General features: G+C 40.9%; 1 protein-coding gene across 1 annotated transcript in view; it reads right to left on the reverse strand.

The window, feature by feature from the left end:
* Positions 1-22092, reverse strand: part of itgav (integrin, alpha V) — a 47560-nt gene that overhangs the window by 19756 nt on the left and 5712 nt on the right. The window contains exons 4-14 of the mRNA XM_063006250.1: positions 21919-22033; positions 19609-19670; positions 16992-17037; positions 12924-13046; positions 12741-12785; positions 11806-11849; positions 11325-11381; positions 10271-10323; positions 8286-8491; positions 7907-8098; positions 1301-1346 (exon numbers count right to left, since the gene is read on the reverse strand). Of these exons, the coding sequence (XP_062862320.1) occupies positions 1301-1346; positions 7907-8098; positions 8286-8491; positions 10271-10323; positions 11325-11381; positions 11806-11849; positions 12741-12785; positions 12924-13046; positions 16992-17037; positions 19609-19670; positions 21919-22033 (989 nt within the window). The remainder of the gene's footprint in view (positions 1-1300; positions 1347-7906; positions 8099-8285; positions 8492-10270; positions 10324-11324; positions 11382-11805; positions 11850-12740; positions 12786-12923; positions 13047-16991; positions 17038-19608; positions 19671-21918; positions 22034-22092) is intronic.

Here is a 22092-nt window from a genome sequence, read left to right on the forward strand (position 1 = left end):
TCAAAAATAGAGCAATAGTCATAGTGTCATTAGCACTGATTATGATTATGCAGTCTGCACTATTTCCTCCCCTTTATCTCCCAAATTTTTTGGTGTGTCCAATTACCCAACTGCGTTACGCTTCCTCTCTACTGATGCCAATCCCCGCCCTGATTGAAGAGAGCCGTGACTAACACACGCCCCCTCCGACACGTGTGCAGTACCGACTGCATCTTTTCACCTGCACGAGGCGAGTTCATATGCGGATCAGCTTTGTGTACAGAGAGCCACACCCTGATCAACATATTATCCCTCGTCTCTGTGCAGGTGCCATCAATCAGCCAGCAGAGGTCGTAATCGCCTCAGTTATGAGAGAGTCCCTATCCGGCCCCCACCCTGTATGAACAACAGCCAATCGTTGTTCATGTAGGCACCCAGCCCGGCCGATGAGTTCAAAATGTGAGAACCCGGGGCTTTTAACAAATTTAGGATGTTAACTCACTAAAATAATATCGCAACACATTTTAAAACTGTTGGGACGGGGCAATACAACAATATCTCAGGAATCCTTTAGAAAACTCACATCCGTAAACACAGTTCATCACTGCATCTACAATACAAGTTCAGACTCGACTACACAAAGCAAAAGCATCAAGAATCACTGCCGACTTCTCTGAATATGTGTGCTGTGGTTTAAGAACCAGCTTTTAATTTGCTCTCCAGAGCCAAGAGAGAAAAAATTCTAACTTATTTTACCACACAAAGTTCAAAATCCAGCATTTGTCCCGGTAGGGGTGTGTTGGTGCCAATATCATGTTCGCACACATTTTGGAGCAACAGTATTTCAGTCTAGACAAAAAGTCTTTTTCAGGGTCCCTGCTTGTGTCAGTAGGACAATGCCAACAGTTGCTAGACTGGCCTGCCTGCAGCCCAGACCTTGCTCCTATGAATAATGTGTGATGATTTATGAAGCACAGTTACAAGAACAGAGATTCCAGAGTGTTTTATCAAGTAAGAAAGGTGTAAAACTGGTGTCCTGATGTGACACCGTGGCAAACATGCCCCTGTCCCAACTTTTTTTTTTGAAGTGTGTGTGGAGTCAGAATCAGCCCATAGAGGTTTTAATAATAAAGCAGTTTTTAAAGCAGGGACTTGTGGGTGGTTCCTGCTTCCTGTCTAAACATTTTCTTTTGCATAATCAGCACCAGCAACCGCTTATAAAAACACACACAGTAGACACAGTACATTGGGTGTGTGTGTGTGTGTGTGTGTGTGTGTGTGTGTGTGTGTGTATAAAAGTGCTGTGTGTTTATTACAGTACCTGTAGAGAACCGCTTTATCAGCTCCAAACACGCCCACCACCAGATCTGCACACACACATTATATTCAGATTCAGTGCACAAATTATACCCACACAACACACACACATTATATGCACACACATACATTAGACTTGAATTATACACACACACACATATATACTACACAAATTATATACACCCACACTACAAACACATCATACACACACATTATGTATACCCACACACATTACACATTACACACACATTATGTACACACACATTATATAGTTACACTACACAAATTATATACACCCATACATACTACACACACATTATATACACACACACACACATTATACACACAGATACACTACACACATTATATACACACACACACATTATACACACAGATACACTACACACATTACATACACCCATACATACTACACACACATTATATACACACACATTATGTACACACACATTATATACAGTTACACTACACAAATTATATACACCCATACATACTACACACACATTATATACACACACACATTATACACACAGATACACTACACACATTATATACACCCATACATACTACACACACATTATATACACACACACATTATACACACAGATACACTACACACATTATATACACCCATACATACTACACACACATTATATACACACACACATTATACACACAGATACACTACACACATTATATACACCCATACATACTACACACACATTATATACACACACACATTATATGCACACACATACATTAGACTTGAATTATACACACACACACATATATACTACACAAATTATATACACCCACACTACAAACACATCATACACACACATTATGTATACCCACACACATTACACATGACACATTACACACACATTATGTACACACACATTATATAGTTACACTACACAAATTATATACACCCATACATACTACACACACATTATATACACACACACATTATACACACAGATACACTACACACATTATATACACACACACACACATTATACACACAGATACACTACACACATTACATACACCCATACATACTACACACACATTATATACACACACATTATACACACAGATACACTACACACATTATATACACCCATACATACTACACACACATTATATACACACACACATTATACACACAGATACACTACACACATTATATACACCCATACATACTACACACACATTATATACACACACACATTATATGCACACACATACATTAGACTTGAATTATACACACACACACACATATACTACACAAATTATATACACCCACACTACAAACACATCGTACACACACATTATGTATACCCACACACATTACACATGACACATTACACACACATTATGTACACACACATTATATAGTTACACTACACAAATTATATACACCCATACATACTACACACACACACACATTATACACACAGATACACTACACACATTATATACACACACACACACATTATACACACAGATACACTACACACATTACATACACCCATACATACTACACACACATTATATACACACACACACATTATACACACAGATACACTACACACATTATGTACACACACATTATATACAGTTACACTACACAAATTATATACACCCATACATACTACACACACATTATATACACACACACATTATACACACACACATTATACACACAGATACACTACACACATTATATACACCCATACATACTACACACACATTATATACACACACACATTATACACACAGATACACTACACACATTATATACACCCATACATACTACACACACATTATATACACACACACACACATTATACACACAGATACACTACACACATTATGTACACACACATTATATACAGTTACACTACACAAATTATATACACCCATACATACTACACACACATTATATACACACACACACACATTATACACACAGATACACTACACACATTATATACACCCATACATACTACACACACATTATATACACACACACACACATTATACACACAGATACACTACACACATTATATACACCCATACATACTACACACACATTATATACACACACACACACATTATACACACAGATACACTACACACATTATGTACACACACATTATATACAGTTACACTACACAAATTATACAGTGTATCACAAAAGTGAGTACACCCCTCACATTTCTGCAGATATTTAATTATATCTTTTCATGGGACAACACTGACAAAATGACACTTTGACACAATGAAAAGTAGTCTGTGTGCAGCTTATATAACAGTGTAAATTTATTCTTCCCTCAAAATAACTCAATATACAGCCATTAATGTCTAAACCACCGGCAACAAAAGTGAGTACACCCCTTAGTGAAAGTTCCTGAAGTGTCAATATTTTGTGTGGCCACCATTATTTCCCAGAACTGCCTTAACTCTCCTGGGCATGGAGTTTACCAGAGCTTCACAGGTTGCCACTGGAATGCTTTTCCACTCCTCCATGACGACATCACGGAGCTGGTGGATATTCGAGACTTTGCGCTCCTCCACCTTCCGCTTGAGGATGCCCCAAAGATGTTCTATTGGGTTTAGGTCTGGAGACATGCTTGGCCAGTCCATCACCTTTACCTTCAGCCTCTTCAATAAAGCAGTGGTCGTCTTAGAGGTGTGTTTGGGGTCATTATCATGCTGGAACACTGCCCTGCGACCCAGTTTCCGGAGGGAGGGGATCATGCTCTGCTTCAGTATTTCACAGTACATATTGGAGTTCATGTGTCCCTCAATGAAATGTAACTCCCCAACACCTGCTGCACTCATGCAGCCCCAGACCATGGCATTCCCACCACCATGCTTGACTGTAGGCATGACACACTTATCTTTGTACTCCTCACCTGATTGCCGCCACACATGCTTGAGACCATCTAAACCAAACAAATTAATCTTGGTCTCATCAGACCATAGGACATGGTTCCAGTAATCCATGTCCTTTGTTGACATGTCTTCAACAAACTGTTTGCGGGCTTTCTTGTGTAGAGACTTCAGAAGAGGCTTCCTTCTGGGGTGACAGCCATGCAGACCAATTTGATGTAGTGTGCGGCGTATGGTCTGAGCACTGACAGGCTGACCCCCCACCTTTTCAATCTCTGCAGCAATGCTGACAGCACTCCTGCGCCTATTTTTTAAAGACAGCAGTTGGATGTGACGCTGAGCACGTGCACTCAGCTTCTTTGGACGACCAACGCGAGGTCTGTTCTGAGTGGACCCTGCTCCTTTAAAACGCTGGATTATCTAGGCCACTGTGCTGCAGCTCAGTTTCAGGGTGTTGGCAATCTTCTTGTAGCCTTGGCCATCTTCATGTAGCGCAACAATTCGTCTTTTAAGATCCTCAGAGAGTTCTTTGCCATGAGGTGCCATGTTGGAACTTTCAGTGACCAGAATGAGAGAGTGTGAGAGCTGTACTACTAAATTGAACACACCTGCTCCCTATGCACACCTGAGACCTAGTAACACTAACAAATCACATGACATTTTGGAGGGAAAATGACAAGCAGTGCTCAATTTGGACATTTAGGGGTGTAGTCTCTTAGGGGTGTACTCACTTTTGTTGCCGGTGGTTTAGACATTAATGGCTGTATATTGAGTTATTTTGAGGGAAGAATAAATTTACACTGTTATATAAGCTGCACACAGACTACTTTTCATTGTGTCAAAGTGTCATTTTGTCAGTGTTGTCCCATGAAAAGATATACTTAAATATCTGCAGAAATGTGAGGGGTGTACTCACTTTTGTGATACACTGTATACACCCATACATACTACACACACATTATATACACACACACATTATACACACAGATACACTACACACATTATATACACCCATACATACTACACACACATTATATACACACACACATTATACACACAGATACACTACACACATTATATACACCCATACATACTACACACACATTATATACACACACACATTATACACACAGATACACTACACACATTATATACACCCATACATACTACACACACATTATATACACACACACATTATACACACAGATACACTACACACATTATGTACACACACATTATATACAGTTACACTACACAAATTATATACACCCATACATACTACACACACATTATATACACACACACACACATTATACACACAGATACACTACACACATTATATACACCCATACATACTACACACACATTATATATACACACACACACACATTATACACACAGATACACTACACACATTATATACACCCATACATACTACACACACATTATATACACACACACACACATTATACACACAGATACACTACACACATTATGTATACACCCACACACACACTATATACTACACACACATTATATACTACACAAATTATATACACCCATACATACTACACACACATTATATATACACACACACACATTATATACTACACAAATTATATACACCCATACATACTACACACACATTATATACACACACACACACATTATACACACAGATACACTACACACATTATGTATACACCCACACACACATTATATACTACACACATTATATACACACACACATTATACACACAGATACACTACCCACATTATGTATACACCCACACACACACATTATATACTACACACATTATATACACACACACACACACACACACACATTATATACTACACACATTATACACACAGATACACTACACACATTATGTATACACCCACACACACTATATACTACACACATTATATACACCCACACACACACATTATATACTACACACATTATATACACACACACACATTATACACACAGATACACTACACACATTATGTATACACCCACACACACACATTATATACTACACACATTATACACACAGATACACTACACACATTATGTATACACCCACACACACACATTATATACTACACACATTATATACACACACACACACATTATATACTACACACATTATACACACAGATACACTACACACATTATGTATACACCCACACACACACATTATATACTACACACATTATATACACACACACACATTATACACACAGATACACTACACACATTATATACTAAACAAATTAAATACACACACACACTTTATACACATAGATACACTATACACATTATATACACCCACACACACTACACACATTTTGTACACACATTATACACACAGACACACTACACAAAATATATACACCCATACATACCACACACATTATAAACACACACATTACACACAGATACACTACATTTCCTCCCCTTTATCTCCCGAATTTTATGGCGTGTCCAATTACCCAATTGCGTTACGCTTCCTCTCTACTGATGCCAATCCCCGCCCTGATTGAAGAGAGCCGTGACTAACACACGCCCCCTTCGACACGTGTGCAGTAACGACTGCATCTTTTCACCTTCACGAGGCGAGTTCATATGCGGATCAGCTTTGTACGGAGAGCCACACCCTGATCAACATATTATCCCTCGTCTCTGTGCAGGTGCCATCAATCAGCCACATTATGTACACACACACACTATATACAGATACACTACACAAATTATATACACCCATACATACTACACACATTATATACACACACACACATTATACACATAGAGACACTATACACATTATATACACCCACACACACACATTATATACTAAACAAATGAAATACACACACACACTTTATACACATAGATACACTATACACATTATATACACCCACACACACTACACATACATTTTATACACACATTATACACACAGATACACTACACAAATTATATACACCCACACACACAATAAACACACACACTTAAAAACACAGATACACTACACAAAATATATACACCCATACATACCACACACATTATAAACACACACATTACACACAGATACACTACACCCCTTATATACACACATACACATCATACACATATTATGTATACCCACTACACAAACATTAAGTGTACACACACACACATTATATATACACACATTATCTACACACACATTATATACACAGACACACTACACACATAATATACACCCATACACACTACACACACAAACATTATACTGTATACACACATGCACACCACATACACATCATAGACACACATTATATACACACATACACATTACATACACATCATATACACACGGTATGCATACCCACTACACAAACACTGTGTGTACATACACACACACTACACACGCATTATGTACACAGACACAATACACAAATGATATACACACACACACACACACACACACACACACACACACACACACACACACACACACACTACAGAGAGAGAGAAAGAGAAATCTTATACATGTATGTAACTTTTTTACAGCCCTGTGCTTGATCTTTATAAAACTGAAGTCTCTGTTTTGGCTCTTTACTTTTCTCTAATCTGACGTGCACTAGGTTTAACTGGTAATGACGTTTAGTAAATAATGATGTAAAACCAGGCTCGTACCCGGATATCCGTTCTGGTCGATGTCCATCTCTCCGTTCATGGCATAGCCGAAACTGGCGGGCACTGAGGTCGACGCCCACTTTCCCTCCAAAACCTGAGAGGGCTGAGTATCAGGCCCTGTTGCACGCCCATTATAGATGTACACCAAGCCCTGTCGAGAGGAGCCACCATAGGGAGCCGAGATGGCCACGTCTGGGTCCAGAACGAAGAAGGGGATGAAGAAAAAGAGATGAAGAGGATGACAGACAGACAGAAAGAAAGAAATCAAGGAACATGAGATAAATCATCAAAACTGAAGAACTGAAGAAACATCATGATTTTCGTTATAAAATGAATAAAATAAAGAAGTGCTAGGTGGATGGAGTGTCAGGTGTGGTACCTTTAAAACCGTCCATGTCCAGGTCTCCAAGAGTGGTGATGGAGCTTCCGAATCGAGCGTACGCCTCAGAACCGGTCAGTCTGAGAGGAGGATGGAAGGAGAACCCTCCCTTCGACAGGTAAACGTACACCTGACCCACCTCACGTAGCTTCCCATCAGATCCACGCTCCATGAAGAGAGGAGCACCCACGAACAAATCCACCAACCTGCATGTTCACACAGAAGTATTAGCCATAAGCCTCTCAGTCAATCAGCACTTAATAATTACCCATTTGTCTCATTCTGCTCTTCATGACGCGCTGTACATTTTAAATAGAAGACTACCTGGACTGCAGGCAGGTCAGTCAAGCACACGCACACTGTGTCTGTGAAGCCACACTGTTGTAGCGTGTGCAGAATGAGGCCTGGCACTGTCCTGCTGAAATAACCATTGACTTCCCAGGACAAAAAAACGTCACCTTGAGGGCAGCATGTGACTCTCTAAAATCTCATATACGCATTTGCATCAACGGTACCTTCACACCTGGGCAAGTCACCCACACCGTGAGCAATGATGCACCATCATACCATGACACATGTTCTTAATAATCCTTTTTGTCTTCGGCACAGAGAACTCGCCGTCCGTCTTTCCAAAAACAAGTTGGACCATGGACTGCTGACCACAGCACTTGTTTTTACTGTCTTTCAGCCCAGCTGAAATTATCTTGGCAGTGTTTCGGCACAGAATTTATATACGGCTCTCTCCTCGTGTGGTAGCGTTTCAGGTTGCATTTCTTGATGTAGTGGTAGACTGTGTTACTTAACAACGGTTTTCTGAAGGACTCCAGAGCCTATGTGGCTTCATTTTTTATAACTTTTCACTGTTATATTCTCTTTCTTCCAACTGTTTTTTTAATGTGTTGGATGCATCAAATTCTAAATGTCTATATTTACAAAATTTGTTGTTTAGTGAAAACATTTCCTACACTTTTTACTAGGGATGTATCAATACCATTTTTTCCCAACCGAGTACGAGTACATGTATTTTTGTACTTGCCGATACCGATACCAATACCTATTTAAAATATCGTTTTTTTTTAAACAAAAACACACGCGAGAAGTGACGAGAAGTTTAATGATACCACGTCCAAAAATGCACGTCAACAAGTAGCGAGCGATCAAAGTGTTTGTGTGCTGATGTGATGAAATCAAGGAGAAAAAATAAATGAATCTGAGTGGATTTGGCAACACGAATAGCATGGATTGTTCTGTAGTGAGTTGGAGGTTAATAAATATTTTTGCAATGTTGGTGTTTTGTTGTTATGTTTTGTAGAGAACGATCAGGTCAGAAATACTGTAAAACGTGTGTGTGTGTGTGTGCTGATGTATTCTGATATAAACTATATTATCCCCCTGTCCCACCTGTTTACACTCCTCTCCTGCGTTTCCCCTCACACCGTATCCTGCGTTCTCATTGGCTGTTCGACATGTCACTCATTCCCAGTCGCACATCTCAGATCAGATATCTGACGTGCTAGACGAGCGGTCGGCGAGCCGGTCGGATCGAGTCGTTGGATAGTTCACACTTAGCGATCGAGAGCCGAGTTTCGATCGCCGAGCGAACGCCGAGTCGCTCCCGAGCCGGCAAATCTAGCGCCGACCAGTCGCCGAGCGAAAATCAGGGCAAAAATCGTGTAGTGTGAACCGGGCATAACGCAGCAACGTGCACTAGGCTCACGGTATCGGATGTTTAGTATCGGAGCCTCGTTTGCAGGTACGAGTACAAGTTAATGAGCGCGGTATCGGGCCAATACCCGACACCAGTATCCGTACTCGTGCATCTCTAGTTTTTACTTTTATCAGGTAAATAAAGATTCAGAGATAAAGATTTGTTAACAGACTTAACAAATCGCAGATTCTTCTTTTACTGCACCTTAATAAGTGTCCAAACTTTTCTAGATATGGGGTGTGTATAAAAAAAAAAACAATCAGCACTCAGTACTCACCCATCGTTGTTAATATCAGTCGCTGCCACAGCGTTACCAAAATAAGCCGCCATCTAAAACAACAAATCATCAATCAGCACAGGGAGAGTTTCAATCAATCTATTCATCAGTCTGGTCTGTAGATTTACATTCAGGACATTTCTCTGATGCTTTTATCCAAAGCGACTTTCCATTGTGCAGGAGCCCAACAGTAGCAACCTGGTGGTGTTCAGGCTTGAACAAGCAACTTTCTGATTACTAGTCCAGTACCTTAACCACTGAGCTACCACTGCCCACTAAAATCTGTTTACTAGTCCATCTGTCCATCCATTCATTCATGCTTTTGTCCATCTGTTGGTCCATGTATCTATACCTACCTTACACGTCTGTCTATCTGCCTGTCTAGCAACTCCTCGGCCTGCCTGTAGGTAGTGATGTTCTCATGCTGACTCACCAATCTACCACTCTACCTCTCTCACCCTGTTTAGCATACATCACTTTCATAAACGATCAGTGAGCAAAATACCCCCCACCCAATTCAGAAAGTATTTAAACCCATGAAGTGACTGGACACAGTTTGGGATAGCACATCTGGGTCTGTAAGGGACATGAAGTCCAAGGAACTGTCTGTGAATCTCCATGATCAAACTGTACCGAGGATATGAATCAATATCAAGGGCTTTGAGTGTGTCCAGAACCACAATGGCATCAATCAGCATAAAAAGGATGAAGCTCGGCACAACCTTGAACCTCCCTAGACTGGCCGTCCAGCCAAATTGGGCGTCCAAGCAAGAAAGCTTTTGGTCAGGGAGCTGCAAAAGTTCTGTATCCAGATAGAAGAGCCTGTTGGATGGACAACCATCTCTGTAGCACTCAATACATTAGGCCCCTATGGCAAAGAGGCAGGGCTAAAGCCAATGCTGAGCTTGGAGCCATGAAGAATGGGATAAACTGCACAAATCCAGGTGTGCAAAGCTTTTGGAGCAGAGCTTTTTAAATAAAGGGTCTAAATACTTTCTGAAATCACTCTGAGATCTGGTTACATTGTTATCACAAGATTTTGAGCGATTGGTACCTGCTGGCCGGTGAAGTTCACCATGGACGCCATGCTTTTTCCGTTGAAGACGTTCACCTGATGAGACCACAGTGATAAAGTCAGCAGGCTAATCATACCGATATTACCAGCTTAGACTGAACGTGTGGAAAAACCACTTAGATGGTCAAAAGTATGTGAACAGCTGAACACAAGCTTGGTGAACGTCACATTTCGAAAGATGTATGTGATCCCCAAACGTTTCAGACAGAAGAGCATCGGTAAGGTCTGGCTTACAAAGTTCCAATTCATCCCAAAGGTGTTTAGTAAGGTTTAGGTCATGAATAAGTCTTTTTAAATTTTAGAACTGATTTATAGAATCGATTAATAGGATTGATTTACAGAATTGAGTGTTGCTGAAACACATGAAGTTGATAATTAGGAGGGGTGTCCACATACTTTTTGGCCACACTTTTCTTTTTTTTTTTTTTAGAGGAGTGATGAAGAATGATGATGCACTCACGTATCCCAGAGCTTTCTCTCCTCTCGGCACACCAGTCACATAATCTACAGAACCAGCACCAACATAAATATACACTCTCAATGAGCACTTTATTAGGAACACTTATCTGCTACATACAGTCTTTAGTTTATAAGCTAAATTCCCCCCCCGTACACCATACATCAATCAAAAGGGGTCCCCATATTACCCCTACTGAGCAAATGCTGTTCATCTGGTTCAGATGCTGTTTATGGTAGTACTGGTGTGTTGTTCCGGGATGAGTGCAGCAGGTGCAACAGTGTTGTTAGGCTTTTCAAATCCGGTTTGCTACACAACACAGTTAATAACCAATTAAAAAATTCCACAATTAAAAACGATTTGACATGTGTAATGAATCGATATTCATTTTAAACATCAGAGGGCGCCGGCGCTATACACCTCGCCTGGTTGACGTCACTGGCGCTATACGCTGGTTGCCAGATTCAGCGTTTTTCGGCCAAATTGGGCTTGATTCAAAATTGTTTTGCATAGTTTGTACCTACCTCAGAAATAAAAGGGCATTCGTTATTTAGATAAATAAAAGATCATCACAAATACAGTATTTTATTTTATTTTTTAAGAGAAATGATAAAATGAAACTTTGTCATAATTTGTCTTCAATTTTATTTAAAAATAAATTGGGGAAAAAAATCGTATCATGAACCCAGTATCGTGAATCGCATTCCATCGTGGGTAGAGTGTTTCTCTACTGTTTGCACATACTGGCCTCTTTATTAGGAACACATACACTTTTAACCCCGGTTGTAGGTGGACACTATCTGACCACAGGATGCTGGTGTCTTTATATTTTTGGACAGAGCTCTGTTCTCTTCCTAGCACTGATTTTGAAGTGTTTAAAAATCCCAACAACACTGCTGCACCTTATTATGATTCTGAAAGAATTCTGATGATCTTACCATCCACTCCATCCTGATCAAAATCACCAATCGCAACAGAGTAACCTACACACACACACACACACACACACACACACACACACACACACACACACACACACACACACACACACAGAAATTTGCTCTTATATTTTCATTTTTTTCCATTCGTTTGCTCATAATTAGCACTTGAGACGCACTTACCCAGATAACTATCATCATACTGGGCACTGGCTGGTTTGGTGGACATCTGGTTGGCATACTTGATGGTTAACTGCTTATTGAACCTACTGATCACCTCAGAAATGTCGTCTGAGATCAGCTGACCTAAAAAAAAAAAAAAACATAAATATTTATTTGTTTATATATTCAAAGTATTTTGTTCACAAAATGTTGCAAGACTGAATGAAGATCAGCCCAATTTTCTCAGGTCCCATCAGTGATTAGTTCATTTGTCTTGATTTATGGATTCTTATGAAATCTTGTGTAGTCTAGATTTGTTCATTCTCCTCAAGTCAAGCTAAGTCTAGTCATGCCAGATCCCACCTACTCTTGCACATTAAAGCCCAGTATGGTTGATTCTCATCCAGCTTTCAAGTCCTGTTAGGCTTAGACTCTCATTGCATCTTCACAGGTCTTTGCTAAATCCTACTAGGCCTCGACTTGTTGATTTTCGTTACGTCTTGACAGGGCCAGTTTTACAATTCTTGTGAAGTCTTGTCAGGTCCCGTCTCTCAGATTCTTTGTAGGTTTTGCCAGGCAGAGGCAAGTCATAAGTTCTCGTGAAGTCTCAATGATCTGAGCGGAACAGATCAAGCCTGGCATCATGGTTAAAAGAAAAAGCAAGTTTTCTGAATAATGAGTTGAAAACTTGATGAGGGACAAACCATGGTGAATACAAACACTTCCACCTGAAGTGAATTAACTTCAACCTGGTGACAACAAGTGACTTTCAGTTAAGAGCAAACGACATCCCAATCACGTCTGCATGCCCGCTTTTTGGGACATATTTAGGAAGGCAGACAGACATTATTCCATAACCAAGCCTTCCACTCCATGCCAGGTGGGCTTGATACACTTTTTGCCCCTAACTGCACAATGTTTAAGTGAATATTAAATTGTACTGCATAAAAGAAGGATTAAAAATGCATAGCACAGCATTCCTAAAGTAAATAATTGTGGACATATATCATCGTCATGCTACCCCCTTGAGGTTAAAAACTCCTGCACTAATCCGCCAACCACCAGGCGCCCATTTTCAGTTCCACAATAACCAATCATATTCATCCACACAAGCTCTTAATCACGGGTACTTCACCATATTATTACTGTCTTCGCCTTTCCTTTGGAAGGAAGCTGCTGGGCTCATCAGCATGTTTGGGCAGTTACAGTGGGTAGCTCCTTATAAGAAACACAGCCTGAGGAACCAGGTTTTATGAAGTTTTGCAGACGTCTCAGAATTCCACTCAGACAAGCATGAACAAGTTAAAAAAAGAATGGACAGAACTGTCATTCAGATTTAATGGTTATGAATAAACTGAAACCCTTTATTTACATTTTCAGCATTTAAGAGACGCTCTTATCCAGAGCGACTTACAGAAGAGCTTCCACAGTAAACATTTCCCTACTCTAGTTTAAGGAAACAACAGTCCAAAGACACAAATCTGCTAAGACTCTTGATGGAGTATTGTGAGTGGTGTCCAGGTTAATGTGACTGGAACCTGTCCAAAGCATATGTGGTCACCAGGAGTCTGAAACCACTTGATGGCACTTACTGTAATAACTATAGGGTAGCATACTGTGGAAAAGGCACGTCCAGTGCAAATATATAAAAATAAAAAAAAAATACTGATTTTAATCTTGTCTGATTACAATTTTACACATGGAGCGCTCTAATGTACTATCCTGTCACAGCTGAGATCTCAAGCTCTCGAGTTTAACTCCTGGGCGGTGCTATGGACCTGGCTGGACGTCCAACAGGCACATGGGTGTGCCTGAGAGAGGGCGTCTAAGTTCCTTTGCGGAGTAGTAGAGGAATTGGCAACAGTTAGATACATTTACATTTTACATTTTCAGCATTTAGCAGACGCCTTTATCCAAAGCGACTTGCAGTACAGGTACAGTATACAGTCTGAGCAATTGAGGGTTAAGGGCCTTGCTCAAGGGCCCAACAGCAGCAACCTGGCAGTGGTGAGGCTTGAACCAGCGACCTTTTGGTTACTAGTCCAGTACCTTAACCACTAGGCTACGGCTTGCCCTTACATACATATACACTATATGGCAAAAGTATGCAGACACCCCACCTAATTAAGTGTACCTCTAATTTAGCCATAACCACTGCTAATGTGTTTCAAATCAAGAATACAAAATAAGTACTATGCTTTTAACTTTTTGGTCTTTTCCTGATTCAGGATTACTGTTTTTCAGTTCAGATCAGTCAATTTGAAAAGCAGAATCACCTCACATGTCGGTCCATCGTTACTGTGATTGGTTAGTACAGATGTAAATAGATGTGGTTGAAGCCTCAACTTTGCATGAAATTAAAATTGTAGTGTGCATGAAAGCGTTGGAAGCAGATACAGAACTCTGAACTCACACTAACTGTAGTGTAACTGTATTCATTGTCTAAAAGTATGCAAACACCAAACTGTTGCGCACAAAGTTCTAATCATATAATGTGTTTAACAGAATAATTGGGTTTCATCCACCTGTTAGAACTCCTGCACTAATCCGCCAACCACCAGGCGCCCATTTTCAGTTCCACAATAACCAATCATATTCATCCACACAAGCTCTTAATCACGGGTACTTCACCATATTATTACTGTCTTCGCCTTTCCTTTGGAAGGAAGCTGCTGGGCTCATCAGCATGTTTGGGCAGTTACAGTGGGTAGCTCCTTATAAGAAACACAGCCTGAGGAACCAGGTTTTATGAAGTTTTGCAGACGTCTCAGAATTCCACTCAGACAAGCATGAACAAGTTAAAAAAAGAATGGACAGAACTGTCATTCAGATTTAATGGTTATGAATAAACTGAAACCCTTTATTTACATTTTCAGCATTTAAGAGACGCTCTTATCCAGAGCGACTTACAGAAGAGCTTCCACAGTAAACATTTCCCTACTCTAGTTTAAGGAAACAACAGTCCAAAGACACAAATCTGCTAAAACTCTTGATGGAGTATTGTGAGTGGTGTCCAGGTTAATGTGACTGGAACCTGTCCAAAGCATATGTGGTCACCAGGAGTCTGAAACCACTTGATGGCACTTACTGTAATAACTATAGGGTAGCATACTGTGGAAAAGGCACGTCCAGTGCAAATATTAAAAGAAAATACTGATTTTCATCTTGTCTGATTGCAATGGTGTCCCAAATCAACAATTTTACACATGGAGCGCTCTAATGTACTATCCTGTCACAGCTGAGATCTCAAGCTCTCGAGTTTAACTCCTGGGCGGTGCTATGGACCTGGCTGGACGTCCAACAGGCACATGGGTGTGCCTGAGAGAGGGCGTCTAAGTTCCTTTGCGGAGTAGTAGAGGAATTGGCAACAGTTAGATACATTTACATTTTACATTTTCAGCATTTAGCAGACGCCTTTATCCAAAGCGACTTGCAGTACAGGTACAGTATACAGTCTGAGCAATTGAGGGTTAAGGGCCTTGCTCAAGGGCCCAACAGCAGCAACCTGGCAGTGGTGAGGCTTGAACCAGCGACCTTTTGGTTACTAGTCCAGTACCTTAACCACTAGGCTACGGCTTGCCCTTACATACATATACACTATATGGCAAAAGTATGCAGACACCCCACCTAATTAAGTGTACCTCTAATTTAGCCATAACCACTGCTAATGTGTTTCAAATCAAGAATACAAAATAAGTACTATGCTTTTAACTTTTTGGTCTTTTCCTGATTCAGGATTACTGTTTTTCAGTTCAGATCAGTCAATTTGAAAAGCAGAATCACCTCACATGTCGGTCCATCGTTACTGTGATTGGTTAGTACAGATGTAAATAGATGTGGTTGAAGCCTCAACTTTGCATGAAATTAAAATTGTAGTGTGCATGAAAGCGTTGGAAGCAGATACAGAACTCTGAACTCACACTAACTGTAGTGTAACTGTATTCATTGTCTAAAAGTATGCAAACACCAAACTGTTGCGCACAAAGTTCTAATCATATAGTGTGTTTAACAGAATAATTGGGTTTCATTCACCTGTTAGAACTGTGTGTGGATAAAGCAACTAGACAACAACACAATGACGTGACTTACCTTGCCAATAGAAGCTGCCCGGGCCTCCGATAACCAGGCGCTTGTTCTAAAAATATAGAGAAAAAAATCTGAATGAATGTGATGCCACCGACTACAGGGCTTAATGATACTGTCTTAAATTTCTATCACAATACTGTTAACTATCATGATACAGCAACCAAAAATAACAAAATTACTTGGTTGCTGAGCTCAATGTGAATGTTTCTATTTATTTTCTTCTGCTGCTGGGAATCCCCAATGCGTTTGAGGAGGGTATATTAGTCTGCTCCACGCCCACCCAACGCATACACAGTCCCTCAGCCCCTTCTTTTTTACCAGTGCCTCAGTGGATTCGCACATGAGACTTCTCCACTTCTGCATCTCGGTCTGCTAAACAGGGTCCATACACATAGTCTGGTCATAGCAGAGACGTGTCTGCTGCACGCACTGCCAATTACGCCCGCTAGATGGCGCCCAGCCGACCGGTGGCAACGCTGAGTTTCGAACAGAGGAGTTCAGAATCTCGGCACTGGTATGCTAGCATAATAGCCCGCTGCGCCACCTGGGCACCAACCATCTCAAATTTCTATCACAATACTGTCCACTATCATGATACAGCAACCAATAAGAATAAAATCACTACTATTAAAAAAAACCTTATTCCTTAGACTTGGTTGCTCAGCTTAAGGTGAATTTAAAAAAAGTCCACACCATTAAATCATCCTGATTGGCTTAAACTGCTGACACATGGCAGGTTGGGTACACTGACACACACTGTTTACATTAAATTCTTACCCTAAGCCAGAGCGGTAGAGAGAACAGAGTGGCGACACTCCCATAGGGAACCGTTGGAAAGGGGGCGGGACATTTTTTCTGCCCAGCTTCCGGGTTGTGGAGCTCTGTATAGTTCCAAACAACCCATAGAGCCCCATTCATTTCCACTACTTATCAAACATTTTTAGCTGTATGTTGCTTTGTTTTAAAAAAATTATGAATTTAATGTCATTAATATACTTAATACTGTTATTGTTTAGCATTTGCTCAGCACTAAATGTTACATGTTTATCTTAATTAATAGGTATAACCCAATTTAGCTTAGTCAGTTAAGCTTAATTAATGACACACGAGTCTTTTCACCTAAAATGAGTTGATTAATCAAGAGTCTTGTTACAGAAATGATCATAAAACATTAGAACCACAATAAATCATTATACTTTTACTTTCATACTTAAGTACATTTGAAGGTAAATTTAGTTTAGTACTTTAGTGGAGGTAAAGAGTATTTTTACTTTTACTACTACTTTTACTGGAGTAATATGTTACCTTGGATATCTCTACTTTAACTCAACTACATGGTTTGTCTACCTTGTCCACCACTTACATTAGACAAAATGAACTAGTGCATATTCATAATGAATTCATTAATGTATTACATGTAGGAATCAATTATTAATCACTCATGAAATAAGAGATGAATGAATGCTTTTTCATGTACCTGCACTATAATGTTTTTGGTACGGTAATGTGTTTATCAATCTGTTCATTCAGTGCAGGTAAACCTTATGAATCCAGCACATGACTTAGTGTTTAGCAAAAATGATTATTATTATGAATCCTCAGGAAAGTGAAGGGAGATTAGTTTATGCAAAAAACAAAACATAAAAAACTTTAATGTCTATACTGTATATTGTCTCTACTACTTAAGGATATCGCATTATGTAATGTATGCTAATATAATGTACTGTGTGTTAACAAGAACGACCTATTAACAAGTCATTATAAACATCAATCTTCCACTTTATATACCAAATTGACATTAAAGCAGATGCAGTAAATGTAAACGCAGTTGAAAATACCCAGAAATTGTACAAATGTTTATTATTTGCCGTTTAATATTTCATTTACTGCTGCCTGTCCCATTTGAGAACATGACAGCGCCGGGTTTGTTTGGAACTATTGAGGGTTACATGAACCACGTGACCGCGTAGCGGCGAGATCAAGGAGTGTCGCAACTCTCTCTATCTACGGCTCTGCCCTAAGCTATGCAGGCTGCATCAGAATGAGACTCAACGGACATAAAGTGTCTGGTTTTGGTAAACCTGTGCCCACTGTAGCCTTAGGGAGTAATCTACTGCTACCGGAGTACAGCTCCGTTACAGTGGCTTCCTGTCAGCATGAACCAGTCTCTCAACAAGGCGTTTCTGCCATCAGAACTGCCACTTACTGGATGTTTTACAGCCTATTAGAGATGTGTGATGTGGTTACTGTGTGATTCAGGATGCTGCATCAATCCAGCAGCTTGAAGCAGGACCAGTATACATGTGTTCCTAATGAAGTGGCCAGTAAACACGTGTAAGTATGTGTAAATATGCGTGCACACTATGACAAAACGTATGTGGACACCCACTTCAATCCCGTCTAGAACAACCCTAAATGTTAAGATTTTGGAGTGTGTCTGCCTGATTTCTTGCCCGTTTGGTCAAACGAGTGTTTACTAGTCAGGCACCGTCTTGGAAGAGAAGGCCTGAAACACCTGAAAACAATAATTAAGAGCGGTGTCCACATACTTTTGACCACATATTGTGTGTGTGTGTCTGTTGCTGAGTAATTGAGGTTGTTTGTGTTCAGGCTTCTGTACCTTCACAATATCTGCACTGAAGCCAGCCTGGCAAAAACCCTGATGCTCAGGTGTTGCCCCACCTGAAACACACACACACACACACACACACCCACACACACACACACACACACACACACACACACACACAGCATTTAAACACAATGAACAGCCAGACATAGGTCAGACAGAATGACTGAGTCATTACACCCAGTATTACTAATGCACATCGCAACACACACTCAGGGGACTTTGTCAGTTCAAAAACAATGGACAGCACTAGATTGCAAAGAATTTAGTGCTTTCACCATCTACTGTCCATAAAGTAATGAAAAGATTCACAGAGTCATTAAGGCCAAGGACGGAAACCGCTACTGAATGTGAATGACTGTCAAACCCTGAGGCAGTATTATTTGTGAAATCATCATGCTACCTTGATGGACAGAGCGCAATGGACTCAGGACTAAATAATAAGAAAATTATTGTTACTTAACACAGGCAACCGCCGCATTAAGAAATCCAACCTAACACTGTATTGTGCAAAGAGGAAGCCATATTTTAATTTTGTGCTTTAAATGCTGGTGAGGTCTACAAGGTCTACATTTGCTACAGGGAACAAAACCTATTTAAAAACAGCGCAACATTTGTTATACTTCTTTGCAGACTTTTTTTTAATTGTTTTTATTTTTTATATATTCTACACATTTTTATTTTATTTTATTTGTGCACTTTCTACCAATTTATTTTAGTCAATTTGCCCTCCGCTGCTGAGGGATCCCTGATTGCAGTTGAGGTGGGTATATTGCTGCTCACGCCTCCTGCGACCAGCACACAGCCCTAAGCAGAACCCTTTTCACCTATGCACTTAGCACAGGCGACTCTCTATCTGCTAATCGGGGTCCTTACACAGCGTTTGAAGACCCCACTCACATAGTCCGGTCATCTCGCCCTAGCAGATACATGTCTGCTGCACGTTTGAAGACCCCACCCACACGTGTGAAGACCCCACCCACGTAGTCCGGTCATCTCACCCTAGCAGAAACGTGTCTGTTGCACGTTTGAAGGCCCCACCCACATAGTCCGGTCATCTCGCCCTAGCAGATACATGTCTGCTGCACGTTTGAAGACCCCACCCACACGTTTGAAGGCCCCACTCACATGGTCCGGTCATCTCGCCCTAGCAGATACATGTCTGCTGCACGTTTGAAGACCACACCCACACGTGTGAAGACCCCACCCACATAGTCCGGTCATCCCGCCCTAGCAGAAACATGTCTGCTGCACGTTTGAAGACCCCACCCACACGTGTGAAGGCCCCACCCACATAGTCCGGTCATCTCGCCCTAGCAGATACGTGTCTGCTGCACGTTTGAAGACCCCACCCACACGTGTGAAGGCCCCACCCACATAGTCCGGTCATCCCGCCCTAGCAGAAACATGTCTGCTGCACGTTTGAAGACCCCACCCACACCTGTGAAGACCCCACCCACATAGTCCGGTCATCCCGCCCTAGCAGAAACATGTCTGCTGCACGTTTGAAGACCCCACCCACACGTGTGAAGGCCCCACCCACATAGTCCGGTCATCCCGCCCTAGCAGAAACGTGTCTGTTGCACGTTTGAAGACCGCACCCACAAATTTGAAGACCCCACTCACATAGTCCGGTCATCCCGTCTGCAGGCACTGCCAATTAGGCCCACTAGATGGTGCCCAGCTGACCAGTGGCAACCGAGGAGTTCAGAATCTCGGCGCTGGTGTGCTAGCGGAATATCCCACTGCGCCACCTGGGCGCCATTCTATTTTTTAATATACGTATAGACACTCTTTATATCTCTATGTTCTTGAAAGCTGCTGTAACGTTGCAAATTTGCTTAAATTCTGCTCATTTTAAAGTATAATTACTGTCTAATTAATACACATGCAGATTGTGCTACACATTTTAAGTTCATTTCCTGTGCAAGATGTATTTATTTACTTTCATTGAAAAACAACAACAACAACAACAAAAGATGCGCCATGAGCAGGGGTGCACAAACTTTTGCATACGACTATCAAGCTCAGAAGAATCGAATGACTGTGAGCATGTTAGGGTGCTGAGAAAGAGGAACTATGTACAGTGGTGAACAGTTTGGTCACGTCTGATGTAGAAGATTCCCAACTCATGTATAAACTTGCACAGAGAGTCGAGAGCTGAAAGCCAAACATCTCCCTATGAGGAGCTACACAGGGTTTAGGAACCTTCATTCCACAGCCTACAGGTCACAGATCCTCAAACTCCAGGTTCACATCAGGAACTGAATCAGGTGGTAAAAAGAGCGGCGTCGGCGTTACCTGAGCGACAGGGTGAATACTCCACCACTGTAGGTCCTTTCTTCAGGAAACACGTCCCGACAGGTTCACGCTCCTTAAATCCATACGTACTCCACTGGTAGAGCGGTGCGCACGCCTACACACACACACACACACACACAAAACATGCATCATATGTAGTATTCACACAAACCC

Source organism: Trichomycterus rosablanca, chromosome 12 (assembly GCF_030014385.1).
Source record: "Trichomycterus rosablanca isolate fTriRos1 chromosome 12, fTriRos1.hap1, whole genome shotgun sequence".
NCBI lineage: Eukaryota > Metazoa > Chordata > Actinopteri > Siluriformes > Trichomycteridae > Trichomycterus > Trichomycterus rosablanca.